The sequence below is a fragment of the Aquila chrysaetos genome, chromosome 22, assembly GCF_900496995.4.
Source record: "Aquila chrysaetos chrysaetos chromosome 22, bAquChr1.4, whole genome shotgun sequence".
In the NCBI taxonomy this organism is placed as follows: domain Eukaryota; kingdom Metazoa; phylum Chordata; class Aves; order Accipitriformes; family Accipitridae; genus Aquila; species Aquila chrysaetos.
In genome coordinates this window covers 5,033,534-5,055,491 of record NC_044025.1, presented here as the reverse complement: position 1 = coordinate 5,055,491, position 21,958 = coordinate 5,033,534, and the positions used below count along the sequence as shown (strand labels likewise).

General features: G+C 38.6%; 1 protein-coding gene across 1 annotated transcript in view; it reads right to left on the bottom strand.

Annotated features, from left to right (window-relative positions):
* SLIT3 (slit guidance ligand 3) overlaps positions 1-21,958 on the bottom strand; it is a 536,791-nt gene that overhangs the window by 165,980 nt on the left and 348,853 nt on the right. The window contains 2 exon segments of the mRNA XM_029998071.2: positions 2,884-2,955; positions 9,069-9,140. Of these exon segments, the coding sequence (XP_029853931.1) occupies positions 2,884-2,955; positions 9,069-9,140 (144 nt within the window).

Below are 21,958 nucleotides of genomic sequence, written 5' to 3'. Positions count from 1 at the left end.
ATAGGTACAATAGGCAGAGTACTCTGAGAAACAGTTCTGCCTGGAAACACTAACCTAAGTTAACTTCAGAAGAAAGTAGAGTAGCAACCCACTATATATAGGCTTCCATTAGCCAGCTAGACTAACAATGTTGGCTGTCTTCCAGATAAGCACTTTCACTCTCTTAGACCCATAGAGAGCACTGCAATTGCATGGAAGCAGGGAGTAAAGGGAGGAGCAGAAAGTGGGAATAATGCAGAGGAAAAAAAAAGCAAGGATTTTAGGCAGTGCAGCAAAGCTCCATTTTTAATGGAAACAAAGTTGCTTACTTTCATTTGTGCATTAATATTTTCCCCTCCTTTATTGTTGTTTAACTCAGCCAGCTGAAAAGTCCAGCTGCTCTGTGCACAGATTAAACCTCGATGGTGTCTCATTAAAATGTATGCCACCAATCACATTTGAGTTACGTATATGAAAAATAAAAGTTACTCTCAGCTGAGCTGAAGCATTGTATGCAGAGCAGTATTTCTTCAGGGTATGCAGCTGACTAAAGTTTTTGGGGCCTCAGGCACCAAAAAGACTGAGCCGCCTAAAAGGGAAAACACTAGTAAGCAAACTGTTTTACTTCATTTCTACCTCCTTGTTCTCTCCCCTTTGGCAGTTTCATTGGGAGGCCTGGCAAACTTCAAAGGAAGTTTCTTCTCTTGCACTTACTTGTCTTTCTGCAGTTGACAGAACTGTACTGGTGGCTCTAGCAGAGATCAGATGAAAGAAGATCCTCTGCTTCTCAGAAGTAGAAGCCTGGGGGAGGTTTCTTCAGAGAAACCCAGATTCTGCAGAACAGCAGATAATCTTGCTCCATAAAGATATCTAGGGCTCAGAAACTAAAACAACTACAGAAGTGACCAGCAGAGAAGAACCAGCCAGAGGTCTAGGTGACAGGTCATGAAAGATCAGGAAACTAACTCTTGCCTATCAGCCATGGGGAAAACATTTGTAAGACCTACCTGCAGTGAACAGCAAGAATAAAACCTTTCAAAAGAAAGTAAAAGCCAATGGCAAGCACAATGGACAACTGAACTTAGAGGAGGCGGCTGACAATTTCAAGGCTGGAGTTGATACTGTCCTAGATACCAGTCTGCCAAAGAAAGGAGAAACAGACTGTGCGTTACAACAGCTTTGTGTGGCTGCAGTAGAAGGAAACTGAGGCAGAGACAAATGCTGAACAAAGGAAAGACTGCTCAGAGGCAGTTCCCTTACTATAGCCCTTTTGGTGCTGCATCTCATCTCTCTGCCCTCTCTCTTTCCCCTTGTAACCTCCTACCATTAACTTAAGCACTATTTTACCCACTTGGATACAAACATATTTAAACAGGCATTTCACTTGCTTCTGTGTGCAAGTCAAAACACTATAAATTCCTGCCCAGTTTATATTCTCATTTCCTCTCTGTCCACTCTGATGTGTTCTGTCCCACTCCTGAGGCCACTTGGGGGCATCTGAAGTAGCTAATAGCTAAAGCTGAATAAATTCTGAGTTGGGAAGTCAACCCCAGTAGAAATGTCTTGCCTGTCCAGCTTGCTCATAGCCAGGAGGTTTGCCAAGACCAGAAAGCTGTAGCATTGCAGTATCAGCAGTAGTTTCATACTAAGCCAAAACTGTAGTGTTCAGTAAATGTCATTCTCTTACTGAATCGTTTCCAGACAGCATTGAGGGATTTGACCATTTCCACAGCATGTTGAATAACACCACTCTAACTATTCAACAAAGGCTAACAACACTTAATATGTATTTCTGGCATTCTCCCAGCTGGATTCAGGGCACAAAAAAAGGCCCATCCTTCTGCATTCTGGCTCAGAAGTTTACTGCAACATATAAGTTTAGTACTGAATAACCTTCTAATATTAGTACTAGTCAACAAGTTATATAGGTTGTTAGAATTATCCGGTATTCAGGGAATAAAATTATGGCAGCTTTTAGAAATAAAGTACACTCTTAAAAATCAAACTGTGTTATATGAATATTAATGAGCTAAATGTTTTAAAACTGTCTTTAAAATTAATGCAGGTAAATATCATTCCAGTTCAGCTTCCCCTCTTCTCTCAACCTGGGGCTCTTTCTAACACTCTATTCCAGTTCATTCTCCATATGCAGCTTCTGACCTTGTATTGCTCCTTTTACCAATTAAAAGCTCCACTGTTTTAATAGTGCTGCGGGTAGCTAGATTGAAATATAGCTGCATTTTAATTCAACTTGGTGCTAAAACAGTTTCTGTGTTCTATAAAGAGAAACAAATGGTTGTCAAGAGATCCTACCTTCCTTTTATCTTCTGTATGAAGTCATATTTTAGTCCCCTTCCAGCTTAATAAAGTAGTAATTACAGCTGAGAAATATAAACATTTTCTTAAGAGCTCAGGTTCTTCCTTACCTAGTTTGAAAAAAACCACCCCAAAACCAAATAAACCAAAAAACTCACAAGTGAGTGCAATCTCAGTTCTTTAATAGAGAAGAAAAATTCAGTATGGAAGTATTTCCTCTTAACTGCTCCCTGATTAGCACCACCAAACAGTGTCTGAGCTATGATGAGGTTTTTGTGAGCCATGATGAGTTAGGGGGCATGGATTAGCCTGCAGGTACAGTAGATCAACTAGTGCACTGATTTAAAGAAATGAAAAAGTCAGTAACCTTGGGAGTGTTCATCTATAAAAGAACTTACTAGAGATGTGTAAACAGTTCCTTCTTCTAACCTTCATGACCAATTTTTCATTTACAAAAGTTCAGATGCTTCACACAAGCTGGCAATTGCACACAGAAACATAAGTTGTCCCAGACAGCACATTATCATTTTTATTTCTCTTACATGCAAGCTCTCCCCAAATGCCCATTCAGTTCTATTTTCTACTTACAATGAAATGAGAGATTTCAAGCCTTTGAATGCGTCAGGCGCAATGTCAGATATCTGATTCTTGCTGATATCTCTGCAAAGAGAAGAGAGGATTAAAAAAATATTCATAAAAAGGAATTTGATGAAAATATTTTAGCTGTAGTTTATTGGAAGAATATACTTGATACAAACACAGAACTAAAAGATCATATTACCTCAGAGAAATTATGAGCTATGTAAGGACACAGATAGGCAAATTCCAGGAATGATCAGAAAACATCAGTCGGCACGACAGGCCATAGCCTCAATAAATTGGCAGCTCCCCTGTTAATAAGGCCTTTCATTTTATGGATATTGCAATGAAGAGTTTTATGAAGAGCTTTGAAGAACAACAGTGAGGTAGGCCATTGAAAAAAAATGGTTGATAAAACCATCTTAAGAAGTATTAATAAAGGAGATCGCATTGTGACTCTGTGGGGTGGCCCTCAAGCATGAGGAGCAGCCTGTGACAAGGCATAAAAGTTGTCTGAATGTTTAAATGCAGGCATGGAAAGCTAACTCTATAACAATACAGAAGATCATATTTTGATTAGAAGTGAAATCATAGATAAGATGAGGAGAGGTTTTCTAAGGTAGCTGGACATGCATTAAGGAAGACGGTGGGATTAATGGTGTCAGCATGGTGTAGGCACCAGGGGAATGGCTTCTGGGGTGGCAGCAAGACTGTGTTTGTCTAAGAGAAGAAACCTTGTGGTAAATGAGATGTAAAGATGAACATATTCATAAATACCAGAAACATGTAGTATAGTCAAACAAAATTCCCATCAAAACCCCAGGAAATTCCACTGAGGGCTTGTCTCAATTTATATGAAACAGTATCAGTAATTCTTCGGATGATAAAATTCTTCTGAGCTAAGACTTTTCCCACACCATCTATGTTTAATATCAATGGGAAAAGGCATGGGAAACAGACTACCCAGCCCCTGATCCCAAAGCAGGCACCAGTGTCACTGAGGAGTTTGGCACTCTACCGGTGATGTTTGGTTTTTAATGGCCTAGAGAAAACAAGTAGTACAAAATTCTACAACGACCTTGATCTGGTGAAGCAGGCGAGAAGAGGGTTGACACAGCACTGGCAGGTCTGCCTAGACTTTTCAGACACTAAGGAAAGCCTTTGAGCATCTGAATGGAAATCGTGGATCTTTGAAACCAGCAGCACTGTGGGGAACACCCAGCGTGCTGCAGACCCTGTCAGAGAGCCCAAGCAAGTTCCACCCTTTCAGTTATGATGTGAGTGGAATTCAGTTATAGTCTGCTGTCATTTTCAGGGGGAAATGTGTTCCTGGTTTGGAAAATACCTTTCAATTTTAATCACAACCAACCAAGTACACAAAGATAAACATAGACTATGCCACAATTTCTTTATACATGGAGCCAAAATTACTACACTTGGGACCCAGATGATCAGAACTGGGTTCCTTATCATGACTGTCGCTGCAATCCAATCTTTCTGTCAATCAGTTCAACCAGGTGCTTAGCTACAGGCATAACTTTCAGCCACCTTGTTGCATTCACTGACAGTTGGTATCAGCTTGTATCAGTAGTATCAAATCTTTTCAGTGATAGTTGGAGTAATGCAGTATTTCATGTACATCTTCACTGTTATTTCCACTGGGGCACATGCTAAGGAACCCAGTCAGATTCTAAACATCACTTGAACAAGAAGTTAGGAATCAGAAAGTAGGAGAGTTTTCCATTCTGTACATGTTTCGAGCTACAAATTCTGTTGGTTAAAATTTTAATTAAGTCCTCTAACTGTTTTCAAATCTAGCCACATAAAATAGGACATTCTTTGGTTCTTTTATGAGGCTCAGTTCTTTTGTAAGGCTCATGAAACAACTGGTCTGCAACCTACTGATGTTTTCTATTACAACATCCTGCTTACAAGGACAGCGTTCAGTGAAGGTTTCTTCAGCTCAACTCACAGCAGCCAAATTTGTGACAATGAAAGTAGGAATATTTATTTTTTATACAGGTTTTTGTGAAACTTGTTTAGACTGCCTGGTAGCATTTGCTGCTTTTTGTCTAGTAATTCTTATGTAAGCAGAATTCTGATGTGAATCTATGCTATCTATTTATTGAGGAACATATTAAAACCTATTACAATGACATGAAATCGTGAGTTTTCTGAACAACAGCGAGCATCTGAAAAGGGGCATCTAGTTTTTGAAACAAGTATTTCAGCACTATTTTATTGATTTGCTACATTTCAACATTTCCATCCTTTCTCTCTCCCCATGTCCGGATGCTAATGAATGTATAACTAATGGTGCCTGAACAGGCATAAATGCCATGCTGGGTGATGACACTCACTCACTTCATGCAGATGCACTACAATCAGCATTAGAAGATAATTAGACACATTATTTCCTTTCCATTAGAGTCCAAGCTCCACTGCTGTTGGATAAGGAGGCTCCATCTCCTTCTGACTTGACTGAGGCAAAGGGATTCGATTATGTCCTTGTACTTCTGTTCCCTTCCTTTGGTCTGCTTTGGTAAGATCATCCTATTCTGTGTTTGATTTACATCAGGACAGAGATACGGGTTTTTCTAACCTGCACGACAGCTAAGTCAATTTAGATCACATAAGGCTCATTTTCATAGTTTGGGGTATCTCTGAATCACTCAGTGGAAATGTAGCTCTTTATCTGGAAACGTAATAAACTTATCAGGATTCCACCCAGGCAGGGAATACATTAGTCATCTCATACTAGTCTCCCTGCACCTCTGACAGCACGGTAGAGATCTTCTTTCAAAAGGTTGTTGAAGACACCTTGGAGGGTGGCTCTGCTCAGTTACCAGTTAGGGACATAAACTGTTTTTGACTTTGCACCAGGGGAGCAAGGATACCCCGTGAGTCACTGTATAACACATGACTGTATGGCTTAAATGTCTTTACTGTAAAAGGTTTTGAAACAAAACAGATTTATTTTTAGACGTAGCCAAATGCAAAACTATTAATAGCATTGGATGAATATTCTCTTTGTCAACTAATAATATTAGAAACAGATTACTTGATTATCTCTAACATGTAAAATGGACTGTTCTCTTTTGACAAGAGTACTCAGCAAAAATCCATGTCATATATGGTTTAGTTTTTAGAATCTGCTTAACAAAAGTAGCAACGCCACAGAGCTACTGAGGAGATTGTGAAATCTCGTGTTTTCTGCTAATATATGGTAAAATTGATTTGACAACATGAAATTCCCTGCAAGCATCAGAGCTACAGAGGTACAACCACATCTTTCAAAGTGGATCTACGTACTTGGCTCTTAGTCTTGTGCTGCAAACTTGTTAGTGAAAAGCCTCAGAAAAAGCAAAGACAAAATGGGAGGTAATGCCATAAACTTTGGAACTCATAGGCTAGAAGTTACAGACCTATGGTACAAGCTCAACTGCTATGTAAATGAATTTAAAATGACATGTCTGGGCCTGGATACTTCTTGTAATAATGACAACAACTTCTGACTCTGGAGATGCGATGTATCTCCTCCAAGTCCCTCAAACATCTTCTAAAACCCTTGAATAATTGAGCACAGAGCTAGGACCTGTTATATTCACCCCAAAATCAGGGGAACCATCATCCCAAATTATATCATTCAACTGCATATTTGAATCCTACAGGTGCCAAATCTTCCTTCTGAGACAGATACATTTAGCTTCATGTAATTAATTGTGTGAAAAGATGTGAGCAATTATGAAGTCTAAGACAAAAGATTTCAGCTCCTTTGCCAAAACCCAGTCACCATAATAACTCTCCCATCTTGCAAGCTATTGAAGAGACCATCTAAACATCAAACTTCTGCTAGATGCAAATGTAACACTTGAATTAATATACATGCACCTTCTGCTATCATCTTGACCTATTAATATCAAGTCATATAAAGATTATCTTGGACAACTGGCTCTTACCTAAAAATTAATCTCAGTTATCCAATTATTTAAGAAAAGGAAACTGCATAATCTTGCAGGAAATACTCAGTAAACAATCAAAATACTGAGAGAACTACAAGTGAGCAGTCTAAGATCCCTAACATTCTTGCATATTTATTCACCAGAAGGAGAAAAATACAACACAATTCACAATGTTATGATAATACTATCCTCTGAATTATATAAAAGATTTATTATAAATAATAGTTAATAGTAATAGTAACAACAACAATAATAATAACATTCTTTATTTGTACCCTGGGTAGGGCATCAATTAATTACATCATGCTATCACTGCTCATTGAAATCAAAGTGACAGAAATTAAGAAAGGCTGATGACTTCAGTGATACCAAACATGTCCTTCCTCTATAAGGAAAAGGATGGATAATTCTTTTGTTTTAAGAGGTAGTCTTTTGACCAAAGTATATTTTTGTGTTAACAATACTGGGAATCTTTCACACTGAAAAGATGATGTCAATAATCTCTTCAAATAGTGGAACAAATATCCTCAATTAAACTTTATGTAACAGCAGTGATGCCCAATTTAGAGCCTCACTGTCCAGCAGGAATAAAACTAACAAGGAGACAGGTCAATAACCAAATAGCAAAACACCATGTTTGTTATGGGACATTCTGCAGCCTAACTATCTATCCCAAGTTTTTCCACAACATGCTGTCACACTAACTAAGCTTTGATACAGATCATCTGGCACAATAACTTATTACTTAACTATGAATTCAGATCTCAATGAGTATGCCAATTATACTCCAGAAAGCTCTTAACACAACTTGCTAATGGAATTCTGCTGTGAAATTCTAACATTAATCATTTCACATACTAAGTGCCGCATTGGGTTGAGCAGCTAGTCAAGTTAAAGAACATTATTTTGGTCAACTCCCATAAAACTAGAGTTCACCAGTCATGAAAAATGAAAGGACAGTAAAACATTGCCAAAATCTAAAATTAGTCATACCTCAGAAAGAACTAAGTAGTGACTTTAATAATGAAAAAGTTACAAGTTAGGTCACTGAAAAGGGATCCATCATTTTTCACTGAAATTACCATCTTGCTATCTAATACAGTACTTCTTTAAAAATACATACAGCTATATTGAAAGTGAGACAGGAGAATAGAGACTCTATAAGATTGATGATTTGACCTGTTAAATATTAAGATACATATTTACAGCTCTTCAGCTCTAGGAAGTTGAGAAGTTTGGCCTGGCAAACACAGGAATTTTACCCTTAAATCCAAAGGTACAGCACAAGATCATTTCAGTTTCCCAAAGCATTAACTATCTGATAATCCAGTGTCTTCTGTGAAATGAGCTGACAGTTTCTTAATTCCAGTAAGTATTGTTCACATCAGAAAACAAGAACTGTAAAGGCACCTTTTTAGCAGCCTTAGTACTGAGCTACAAAGCCTGAATGACTTCTGGAAGTTACTGGTCCAGTGGCACCCATCAACATTCTTGGTACTATGGTGAAGCAGGAGTAACTTGTTTTACCATTGTCTGTGTCATTGTACTACTGTCACAACATCTCTCATGTATCACTTAAAAATGAAGAGAAAGACTGACCAGGGGGAATGCCCAGGTTATCTGCATGACAGCACTGCTACAAATCAGGATTTTTTTTTTTTTTTTTTTTTTTTTTTTTTTTTTTTTTAAATCCAAAGAGAAAACAAGAGCTATTAAGAAAAGAATTGTCTGGGTATCTACTGGTGATTAAGAAACCGAGAAAACAAGCTCCAGCAGGTTTCTTTGTTTTCTTGTAAACAGTCAAACCATTTCAACATCGGGACATTGAATGCACTACAAAAAAATCTTAACTACTCTGCAAGAACATGCACTCCTGCTATAACTGGGGTCGACTAAATTGAAGTGGTGCAAACAGATACCAGAATTAATGAGAAAAAAAAATTGAACTTAAAATATTTTCTGAGGAAGCAGATTTGAAGTTTGAACAGACTAACAACTAATTAGCTCACATTGTTTATAATAGGAAGTGAAATTAAGCATTAGTAAGGATTTCACGCACTGTTAGGCATCCTGAACCAAATTCCATTGTTGCTTACACTTTGAAGAGATTATTTGTGCAATCCCCAGTGATTTCAACATAGAAATTGCCAATATGTTTCTAAAATACAGATACTGAAATTGAAGCTGGAAGATTCATGATTGCTCTTGCATGTTGGTCTTATTAAAACTTACATTCTCTTAAGCTTCTTGTACTGGGTAAAAGCTCCAGGGGGAATGATTTTGATGAGGTTTTGTTCCAAACGTCTGAAAACAAACAAAGTAATATACATGTTAACTACAGAAATATAGGACAGGAATAACATTAAACATGAAAGCAAATTTTTATATAAACATAAAATAATTTTATAGAACTTTTATGCGCATCAGATTTTTCTTTTGAAAGCCACTAAATGTAGAAAATACTGAGAAAATAACTTAGAAAATAAAATAATCTCATTGATTACGCTAAATCTGTATAGAAAAAAGTCACAGGCTATAGAAATTGCACCTTTAAAGCTCATGGAATTAATAAAAAATAGTAGGCATATTCTATTACTACTTAATCAAAGTTAAGGTAGAAAATACAGATGCTTTCCTTGACTAGCAGTTGTAAATAGAACGTAGCTATCTAAACTAAAAGCTATGCTATGTTGTGACAGCTTAATAAGTAGATTAATAATACTATCAGAGTGACTCAGGAGCAACAATCCGTGTGAACATGCTGAAAACCAAAGTGGAATTCACTGCAAGATGAATCCAGATTTTTAAGGGAGAGGTAGAGTCTATGTTAAAGCAGAGCAAAAAGAGGACTGTATCTTCCTATTTTAACTACCAAATACTGAAGGTATTCTAAAATGTGGTCCAGACTGCATGAAAATGCTGTTGTTTCAATTTCTGAGATTTGGTTTGAAAGAAGTATTCTTTATGAAGCATCATAAAAGCACATTATCACTAAAATGTAAGCAGCTTTAAGATACTGCATATAGTAACCACTAAGATTGATTTCTGTTCCTTACCAGACGTATTTTCAAGTCTTTGTCAGCAAGTTTCCCAAATTCATGCTAAAAGGACTGTCTTCTCCTCAGATGACCCCTAAATATTCATCTCAATTAGGAATGTAAAAGTGGCCCCCATACAACAAAATCAAATGACCACAGCAGCTAAAATTCGAAAGAGTTGGAACTGAAAGCAAAATTCGATTTTACCTAGCTCTTATTATTCAAACGTTGTGTATTTTTTCCAAAAACATCATAAAAAGAAACAGTTTCAATAGCAAAAATCTGTGGTTGGAAATGGTTTAGAATTGAAATACAAAACCATACTAGAATGATGGAATGAATCACTCCAGTCATTTAGAGCTGCTGCAGCAATGCAGAGGGGAGAAAACATTTTAAAACCAGGAATGGCGATAAACTGAGATGCAGGGAGAAGTAAATCATGTTTTTTAAAGGACTTGGGAATAATGTAGAGAAAATGTGTAAGGCCCATCATCCCTCTATTGCACAGCATATCCTTCTGTTGATCTGTGCTTTCAACAGACAAAAGAAAAATCCCCTTGAAAATAAGATATTTTGCCAGCTCAGTCATATTCTAAGAAGCTATTTAAGTCATGAATATTGTGATACTTGCACAGTCAACTTGTACAGTTGTGGTTTAACCCTGGCGAGCACTAAGCACCACGCAGCCGCTCACTCGCTCCCCCCACACAGTGGGATGGGGAAGAGAATTGGAAGGAAAAAGGTAAAACTCATGGGTTGAGTGATATAAGAACAGTTTAATAGGACAGAAAGGAAGAAACTAATAATGATAATAATAATAGTAAAATGACAATACTAATAAAAGGACTGGAATATACAAAACAAGTGACGCATAATGCAAATGCTCACCACTTGCCAACCGACGCTCAGTTAGTTCCAGAGCAGCGATCCCCCTAGGGCAACTCCCCCCAGTTTATATACTGGGCATGACATCACATGGTGTGGAATATCCCTTTGGCCAGTTTGGGTCAGCTGTCCTGGCTGTGTCCCCTCCCAACTTCTTGTGCCCCTCCAGCCTTCTTGTTGGCTGAGCATCAGAAGCTGAAAAATCCTTGACTTGGTATAAACACTACTTAGCAACAACTAAACACATCAGTGTGTTATCAACATTCTTCTCATACTGAATCCGAAACATAACACTATACCAGCTACTAGAAAGAAAATTAACTCTATCCCAGCCGAAACCAGGACAACAGTCAATGTGTGTGCACTCTTATTTCTGTAGCAATCTATTTTAAAGGTTGCAATCAGAGTTAATTCTACTCCTTGTTTTGTGATTTGAGTTAGTGTCTGAGATTTCCCTTCCAGTTGGTCTAAATATAACATGCTTCACTTCTGGCAAGTACACAGTGAAATGTAAATTGCTGTAAGCTTCAGCATGCTACTATTGTTGGGTGTTTGTCACCAGAATTAGCAGTACACATATTCTTCCCATAAAGGATTTTTGTCAGCTTGCCAGTTTGGTGTTTAACTTCTCCCAAGTATTTCTATGCAAGACACTTCTAGGAACAAAAGAAGGCACGGCTCTCCAATTCCCTTGTCTTATGGATGGAAATTGGGGGGTTCACACATGCTGCACATAGGTGCAGCATAGCAGTCCTTACAGGGAAACTCAAATACAGCGATGGGGGGAAAACATAGCCCCTTTTTATAATCACTTAAAATTCCAAGGAAATTTTAGTGACTCAAGGGTGGAAATATACAGAGAAATTTTGCCCCTAAAGGGCAAAAAAGGCCAAATTTGGAATAGCCACAGATCCCGAGTAATAAGAAAAAATGAAATTTCTGGAAAAGGTGGAGAGGAATACAGAAAAAGAGTTGTTTCAGAGAGCTACCTTCTCAAGCAGTACTGATTCTTCACCCTTTCCTACAAAATTTGCAGCAGATGGCCTGTACAGAAATAGAAGGACAAGGCTGTTGTCATCTGCTGCTATATTTTCACCTTAGCACCTTACATGTTTTTTTGTTGTATGAAGCTCTTTGTAAATGAAGGACTAAAGACTGCACATAACACATTATGCTTAGTGCACTACATTTTGCAGATGCTACCAGAGAAGCAACAAGCAGTACCGTGTGTTCTCATCAGGGTGTGTTTGCTGGTGGATTCCAAGTTGGGCACAAAATGCAACTGATCTTGGAGCATTAAATAAAGTGGAGCGTTAAATAAGCAAGTATTTTAAAAGTATGAAGTACTAATCTGACTTCCATTTATTTTTTTCATAAATGCATATTATAGATTGTCAGGCATAGGCTGAAAATCACAATGCAGTTACACAACTAAAATAGTAGAAAACAAATTATTTGTATTAATACTTTGTGCTTTCACCTCATCTGAGCTCATAAATGACATGTGAAGGACAGTACAGAATTAAAAATCTCTAGGAAACACTAGGTTTTTCCAGAAGGGGTGTTGGCAATTTCAAGGCAATGAAGGCTTAATTATAAACCAGTGTTATTCATGATATAATGGGAAACTGCTGCTAGAGGTGCCATCTTTCAAATAAAGTGAAAAACAGAGTTCTCGCCTAGTGTTGTCATTTTTTTCTCTAAAAAGTGAAAGAGTAATCTGAATTTTACAGCCACATTTTATTTCAGAGAAAATTACCTAGTTTACCTAGAACATGACCTCTAGAAACCTGTATTTTTCATGGTCTATCCCTGCGTACTATGAAGTGCTGTCATACACTATAAAACGACCTGTGCTAGTGCAAAGCAACATCAGTGAGTTCATTTTTTTTGTGTGTATCACCAGAATACACTATAAAATAATTTTACAACACATTTGAGAACTCTGTACAAGAGACACAGTCCTAAAAGGCTAAATTTTGATCATTTGAACTACTATCCCCCACATTTAAGACTGCTTACAACTCAATAAAATTTTCCTCGATTTTCATCTGGTATTTCATAACAAGATCTATTTAAAAGACTCCACAAACAGAATTCACGAAATTGATAAAATAAATTGGCCATGTTCAAACCTCTCAGGGGCTTTTGTTCCTCCTTTCAGTTACCCATTTCACTGTGCCATGTCGCCTGCTGCCAGCTGTATTGCTTAGATGAATTGAAGCATATCTCCCTCCCTTCTGACACGCAGCAATTCTCTGTCTGCCTCTTGAAGCTTTATTTTAGAGTCTTTGAGAACGGCATCAAAGGACAAGAACAATTTCCTTTCTCTTCTCTAATATATTGTTAGAGATTGGAAAGTATGAGGGCCCAAAGGATTCAGATGCATTTTTCTTGTAATAACATGATGCCAGACAGGATAAAGTCCTCCTTCTTCTCACTTTTCAAATGACTTTGCAGCAATGAGAGCAAAAAGTAAACATGAAGGAAAAAAAACCAAACAAACAGGGGGAAACTATGCAGTTAAATATGAATAACTATCCCAGAGTAAAGAATAAGCACTCAAATTCCCATGCTAATCCATCTCAAAGTTCACTGAGGTGCAAATCTTTTCATCACCTCCTCATCTGGTGCTTGCACTGCTCACACCCAGGATGGCAAAACACAAAGGATAAAAACTCTGCCTAATGCAGCCTTTGTAGAGCCAGCTCACACTCTCAGGAGTGATGAAGCCATTTGTCTTTAAGAGTGATTCCCCCTGCAGAGTCAGGGAGACAGACGTATTAATTTGGGCCTTAACTATCTCTCTTCCATTGAGGGAAAGAAAGAATTTGTTATTTGGGTCTCTAATGGAGCAGTTTGCTAGCAATTTTCCCATTTCAAACACCGTCTCAGCTGCTAATGTGTAATGTTTTGTCAAGCTTACCTACCCATAACATAGACAAATCACTAGCTTGGAGAAAAAGAGAGGTAGTGAAGCATCAGTACTGATAATTCTTAGCTGTCAGATGAATAGAGCCTACAAATGAGACGGCCATGCTCTATTAACAGTGCCACTGAGCTCTTGCCTGAGACGTGTCAGAAACGTCTCTCTGCATTGGGCAGTCATGAACTTCCCTGCTGGGAGAGAGAGAAAGCGAGTGAATGAGCCAGATTGCTCCCTGGATTGCGTCGCTCTGCTCCCAGCGCCGGGGCTCTTTGGGCTTGCATCACTCAGGCAGCCAATGACCAAAAGCAATCTCCAAGAGAGAGAAAGCGTAAAATCAGATTAGTGTGCAGCAGTAACCTGTAGCACACTCGCACCTGGCAGGATGCTCACAACCTGCGTGAAGGTTGTTGGAAAGGGCAAAACCCTCGCTTTTCTCCTGCCCTATAAGCAGGGATTTGCAGGGAGTTGGTTAAGGACTGTTTGGGGGAAATGAGCAGCATGTGCATCCCCCACAGTGACAAAGCCCAGGGCTCGGGAGAACCATTTATATTAGGAAGGAGGAAACTTCTAAAGCCCATAACAATCAAGAGAGACACTTGCTAAGGAGTTCCTCCTTGCTAAGGAGTGAGAACAACTGGATTATAAAAGCTGCTTGGACCATTATCTTACATTTATCTCATATTTTGGACTTGCATATGTTATCGTACATTTTGGACTCCGATGAAGAAAAGTCCACAGATTTATTTTCAGTATTTAAGAGGAATAAATCATAGTTAAAATCTGGTCTTCTTATTACAAATATGGGCTAGATCTGATCCCTGTCCTGACCCTTTTCTTGCCTCTTCATATAAAATATAAGCTTTATTCCTACCATGCACAACAGATTCAGGTAGCTGCACTGAAGTATTTACCCAAAGACAGCCCTGGGCAGGAGGCACCCTTTTTGAGATGGAAGGAATCCTGCCCTGCAGTTACGCAGTCAGAACTTGCGCCTTATTCTGCAGTGAAAAACGCAGAAGCCTCAGTCATCACCCTTTACACCAGAGCACTGCAGTACTGCACAGGGCACTTCTCCGCAAAGTGCAAGGTAAAAAACCTGCGGTCCTGTTGCTTCAGAAAGTGTTTATGGACCTACATTACCAAGGAACAGCCTTTTTGTGGCTCTGTCTCTCAACCCTCAGTTCTCTGATGGGTAGAAAAGAAAGTGCATTGGGATGGCAGGACATTCAGCATTTTAAATATCTGTGCTTACTGCTTGTTTTAACAGACAGTTAAAGCCTTCAATCTCTACCTCAGCCAAAGACACTACCACCACTATAAAAACGCTAAACACATACAGTTCTCCAAGACTTTTATACTGCCGCCTTTCAACACAGTACCTGAATGACTTCCAAATAAAATTAATAATATGTATTATAAATCCCTCTCATGGAGCCTACCTTAGGAACTGGAGAGCTCAGAGCCAGTAAACTGTCCGCCTATATTAATGCAAGGTGACAACTAGAGTTTCCCTTCATATTCTGACGTTTGGTGTTGATTTTCAGGATCTAGCTGTCGAGCTCCTGCTATAGTTTTAAAAAGGACTGTTTCTTAACTATTCACCTAAGGGCAGATCTTTAACAGACAAAATCTTATCAAGAATGAAGTGACTTTTCAATATAAATCTACCTAGGAAGCTCCATAGATAATTCTACTCACCAAAAGACATCTTTCAGAATGAAACTAGATGTTTTGATATGTTCTATCCTACCATGGTGTTCATCTAAAAGTAGTGCTAGTGATATTGGATCTTCTGACATACCACAGTGAATTTAGTTTAAGCTGACACAACTCTGTAGTTGAGCAGTTGGTCAGGTATCTGCTGGTAAATGCTGAATTTGTAATGGCAGTCACATTATGAATCCACCAGCTCTGTTGTGATATGTTAATTTTGCTCAAATGCGGTACAAACAGGAATACACCAGAGAAATCTGTAGACTGGTATTTTGCAAGACAGTTTTTAACATAACACCAATGCCTTTATCAAAATAAACAGCCAGAATACAGTAATACACTGTCAAACCTCAAGGCTTCTCCATCTATCACTGTGATACTCCACATTCCTGAGTAGAATTTTTGGCCCTTCATCATCACTTTTCATTGTTATTGCTCCTGCCAGTCTCATTCATTTATTTTCCTTGCTTCATCCTTGGAGTGAGGGTGCAGGCACCCACCAAGCACGCTGCCGGTGCCTGAGCTCCCTCTCACTGCAATGCCACAATTGCATGAATTGTCCATGGATTGTGCCCAGATGTAAAAGCAGGGACTTCAGGCGTGCTCCCCTGTGAGCCATCATCAGTGGGTACAATCAGTGAGGATGTTAAAAGTTAAAGAGAAGCTGTTTCAGGGTAGAATACAAAACAATTTCTCCCTACTCTTATTCTAGACTAGACAGAGATAATTTCCCTTTTCAGAAGACTTTATTGGGTCACATGGACTTGGGTTTGCAGGAAGAATTTCACCTGTATACAGGCATGTGGTTGTGAACACAAATCCAGGAAAGAAAGAGTCATTAGGTTGGAGAGATTTGGCAATTTCCAACTCCCTGCTGTGCAAATGCAGCCTGATTGCATACTTCATTCAACCAGCATGCATGTGTTCATGCGCGTTTGTGTTTCCGAGACGTTGTGGCATAGCAAACACAGCAGAAACATGGATCCCACTCCTGAACTTTTGTGACACCCAGTGATTCCAGTTCAGAAGGCTCCAAGGAGACCAGCCTGGAGGGTGCTACATAGACGACGAGGTTCTTGCATTCACTTCAACAGCACAGCATCTGCTCTGAGGCTGACTCAACCTTAGACCTTTGCTGAGCACTTTTTGTTGTTAATTTTTGATTGGGTTTTGGGGAGTTTGTTTTTTGTTTGTTTAGGGTTTTTGGTTTTTTGTATCTGAAACTTGAAGTCTATACTTGGGAGACACAGAGTTTCTACACTGCTTACTGGAAAGCAATAGTTGGCTTCATAAATGTAAACAAGTAGGAAAGGTTTTTAACAAACCAGACTCAGAATGTTTGCTTTACTGAGAATAAGCTTTTGTTCCATTAGGTCCCAGAAAGACTAGCCCCTTAACAAGTCACATTGCTATTTCATTATTACTTTAGTAGGTAAGTCCTGCCCACCCTCTATTAACTTCCAGTTACTTCAGGACAGTTCCAGCCCAGATCGCTTTCCAAATTTTCTAACAATGCAATAACTAGCTCAGGGATCTGAGGATTTCAAGTTAGTTTGCATTATATTTGTCAAGTTGTAACACAAAAATATATTTTTAGACTTAGTGGAAATGGAAGCAGTAAACTGAGAGAAAGGGAAAAAAAGTAATTGTTTAACCTATAATCTAACTTACAGTTAAGAGCCCTGTACATTCTGTAACATCTATTTTTAGTACACATTTACAAATACTGACAAGGAAAAGGCAACACACAAGAAATAAGTAGGGAAATTAAATAGCTTTCTGGTAGTCGAAGTTCTGCCACCTGTAATATTTTGTCAACAAAACAGATTCTGTCATTTGAATATAAACATTCATCAGATCCTTTGTTCGTTACCTATTTTTTTTTAGCAAAATAAACAGAACACATGTAAGCCAAAAGACAATCAGTGTTTCATGCAGTAAAAAACCTGATTAGTATATTTTATTTCAAAGATATGATTTTATGCTCCCTATTTTATTTTCTGTGATTTCTTCTACACTTTCATAATCAGCTTTCAGGATGTATATACTCATTACACATTACAATCGCCTCATTTTGCTTGGCAAAACAGGAGCTTTTGAGTGACATTTGTATTGGATAAAAAAAGATATATGCCTCTGTTCATACCATTCACTCTTATTAGTAAGGCTAAATTTATGTTCCTACTGGACTGAAGTGATATCTCTGGAAAAAAAAGAACACACACAAAAAAACCCAAACCAAAAAAACCAACAACCCCAAACCTTGTAAGGTTACTAACTCCTACACAGCTTGCCTGAGTAAAATTCACCTGCACATAACTTTTACTTTTTTTTAATTAAAGAAATCTCACTACTACAAAGAGGAAAGAAGGTGGTAAAAAATTATGCAGCCAGAATGAAAGTTATCATGTGTATGAAATCTAGATTTGTCAAAATGAAAACATCTTCTTATGCCTATAGATTACATTAGTTACACTTAATTTTACAAATAAAAGTAAAGACATAAGAAATAAACCCTGCCTTGAGCTTACAGCAGAAATTCCCTGACGTTACTGCTTGTTTCTAAAACTGTGAAACATAGCTTCTTGTTTTCCTTAATCTGTCTCAGCACAGAAAACACCTTTATTCTTAACATTTCCCATATATTTATATTTTCTCTACTGGTTCTCAATCTAAAATATTTTCTTTATTATTTCTTTATTATTTTTGTGTCTTGCCCTCATAGAATAGAAGATTTTCTACATATTTTTGGCCTTACAATAGAAACTTCTTTTTTATATTGAATGCAAGGATTGAATGACAGTTTGCCTAGTGAGATCCAGAAAATAGTAGTCAAATTTGACATGTGAAGCTGTCCAGAGCCAATTTACAGCAGTGAATGAAAATCATATTATATGATTCAACTACAGGAGCCAACCTGATTCCCTAGCCAAAGAACTTGCCACCAGAGGCAGTTATGGAACATTTATTACAGTGTTCAAAAATACTGTGCTGGCTTCAGCTACAGTATTTACTGGAAGCCTGGGAAAATTATTATAATTTTCTTTTAGGAGGAAGAACAATGTTAAATGCAGAACTGTCATTCCTCTATCCCCAAAGTTTATAGTTTCTACACACTTATATTCTTGAAAAAAGAAAAACTCTTGCCTTTAAGAAGCCAAGAACTTCAAAGCCAATTGTTAACATATATGAAATTGTTATGGTGCAGTTAATTTATAATTTATATAAGAAAGAATTAATTGTATTACAATAAATAGTTACCAGTGATCAATCTTTTTATAATAGCTTTTCTGACTTTATTTTAATCAGTGGAAAATTGATTTTGAACATACCAGTAATTTAAATGCCCAGAATTTGTTGATCACCTTCCTCAAATCACAAAAGCTTCATCAAGATTCATAACAGGAAGTCCCAGCTCTCCTATAATACACACTCCTACAGGTACTGAAGAACAGAGAAGGTAATTTCTTCCCAAGAGAATCACTGAAGCAACAAAAGCAACAAACATCTCTATCTACAGGTCTGTCCGCAACACTGCCCAACACAGTGGTACCTTCGTACCTTCATGACAGCAATTCTCTAAATATTAAATTTGTCAGAAAAGCATTAATTAAGGGTGGAACAAGTAGAACATCACATTTCAAAGTGATTCTCTTGCAGAAAAGTAGGTTCGTTTTCATTTTGACAGAACCATGAGAAAACCAACAGTTAAGTGTATTAGATTTTTCCTTAGTGCTCAAACTCCAGCATTTTTCCTAAGAGTAGAAATTAAGCACCAAAATCAAGCACTACTCATACCTACGAAAATATCAGTCACCAATTCAGCTATCAATATTGAGAATGATAAACTAAACCAATGTAGAACAAGTGACTCAAAACTGACCTTAAGCCAAACCTAGATGCTGGTAGAACGGCTGCCATCCTATTTTACTCTGCTCAGAAGCCAGACGGGAAGCTGTGGTTATTATCTCACCAGATACGGGTGCCTAAGCAGCACTTTTCCTTGAGGGACTGTCAGCCTCTTTACTCTGTCTGGAGCAATTACATTAGCATTTAAACAAAAAGTCCTCGTTTCTGATTTATATACATCCTATCCAGCATTACTCTTGGTTTATACGATTATATTTCTCTTAATCTCACCAGATGGAGAGTATTGTAAAGGTTAAGTAACAGTGATAAAGCAAGCTTGATATGAAAAAGCACAGGTTTGAAATCTAAGAGCAGTTTCAAGATCTAAGGATATACTTCAGATTCTGGAGTTTGATTTATAAGCCTGCAGATGATTGGGACTTGGCTTTTCAAAGTAATTAGCGTCGCACAGCACAACGTGTTCAAAGCGCAGCTCCTATTGACTTTTGCTGCAGCTGTGAGTCCTCAGCACTTCTGAATATCTCAGCTGAGTCAGCCAGAAACTGAGGATTACATCATTAGTGACCACCCATGAAAAGTTTGTGCAAGTCACTTGCCCAGAATCAATTAATAAAACCACTGGCAAGAAGAGATGTAACCCAATTCTCTGAACAGCATTCATGAGATTGTCTTCCCCAAAGTCCCCATTTGAGAATTTTCCTGTTTCTGCAACAAATAAACAAATCCTGTATACACAGGCTCCCTCACTACAGAAGCCAGATGCATCCCTAGACAACAAGAAACGAATCCGGTCTTTTAACAGCAACATGAGACTATGCTGTAATTAAAGTGCATACCACAACAAATATATACAAAAACACTGAATGAAGATTGCAGCTACAAACATTAAATTTGGCATTTTCTTTTTTTTTTTTTTTTTTTACTTTTTTAATAATATATTTAATTTAGTGGATTCAAAAACAAAAGCTGAAATAACTAATTCCATCACAGGTAAACTCACATGTAACAGAAGTACACCACCCAGACCTCTGCATTGATGTCTAAGTGGAAGAGCAGCAGTTAAACCAGTAAATCCCTAGGTAGTCTAATAGCTTATCTCTGCGTAGATGGTCACTAGCGCACAGGGACAAAGATACATAAAGTGTTCTTGGGTTTCTCAAGTACACAGTGACAAGGCAGGAAGGCTCTGCAAGATACATGTATTTTCTGGTGGGAAGAGACTCCTCAGCTCCATCTTCACCCGCGCCAATCTGTCCTGGCCCCACAGCCTGCCCAGCCCCCATCCATGCCACCCAGTGTCCCAGCCCTCCTGCCACATCCCAAGGCCCACCCTGCAGAGCTTGTGTCCCAGGCTCACTCCCAGCAATCTCAGGTCTTATCACCAGATATTCCTCACTTTCTCAGACTCAGCACTTTTATCAACTTGTCTTGATTTCCTTTCTTCCCAATCTTTCTCAGCACATGTTTTGTTGTTTCCTCATTTGAGTTCAGCCTTCTTTTCCCAACAATTTCCGTACTGGGCCCAGCTAGTCTTTATTCAAGTGTCTGTCCCAACCCACAATCCTGCCCTTAGCACTAGCAATTAATCAAATCCTTCTTTTACACAATTTGAAGATCCTTCAGAGAAGCAGCGCCCAGTGCCAGCGCTGGTGCCAGTGGTTGCTGCTCTGGCAGCCCAGGAGCCTGCCTGCCTCTGGGCACCACAGTGTGAGGACCCTCCACCATGCACTCCAGACCAGACAGCAGCAGGAGGGCCAGCCTTTGGGGGGCTGTTCCCTGCTTTCACTCAGAAAGATCTTACACAAACTTTTATGAAACACAAAGGCAGAAGTAGTAGTCCCTGCACTACTGTTTTAAGGTGTACCAAATTCTCAGACAAAAGCTGTCCAGAATTAATATCCTAAAATACAGCCTTGTTGGCAGCGATAAATAAAAAAATGAAGTAGATCAGTCTGAGATAGACAAACAGTATGAAAACTTCATTCTAAAGAAGGGACAGAGGAAAAGTGTAGTGAGGTGTGGAAAAGATGAATACAGAGTTACTGATCACTCTCCAGTACTGGAAGGCACAAACGAACCTGGCAGGCAGCATGTTGAAGCAAATACTGGTTGAAACACTACAGACAGGGCTAGCAACGCCATTACTCCCAGTGTCCCACATCTGCAAGTGCAGGAAAGCTGTCCTTTCCCTGGCATAAACCAGCCAAACACTAATGACTGAGAATGGGCAGACAGCACCGGAGCTTAGATCCATGCAGCCCAATGTCCTGAACCAACAACAGCCCAAACCACATGCTGAGTGAAATCCGCTGTTGTGGCAAGCGTGTTTCTCACAACACACTTCCAAGCTCCCACAAGCTGCAGGGTAGTGACTCTTGCAAGCACAGCTGTTAGCTTTGGATTTAACAGGTCTCTACTATATCCTGGCTTTGCTGTCTTTATGTCTTTATCCTGGCTGAGCTGTCATTCAGTCTGACAGGCACTGGTTGCGAGGTTGCGACCAAGTCCGATCAGAAAAACACATTCTTTGGAGACTGTCTCCTACTAGTTGGTAGGTCATCCCTCCCACCCTATATCCCTCCAAGGTGAAGTCTATCCTGCTTTCACACTATGTTCCCTATTTATCTTGCATGCATTTTCTCTCACCCTTTCCAAATAAATGCAAACTTCTCCTTTTATTGTAGATG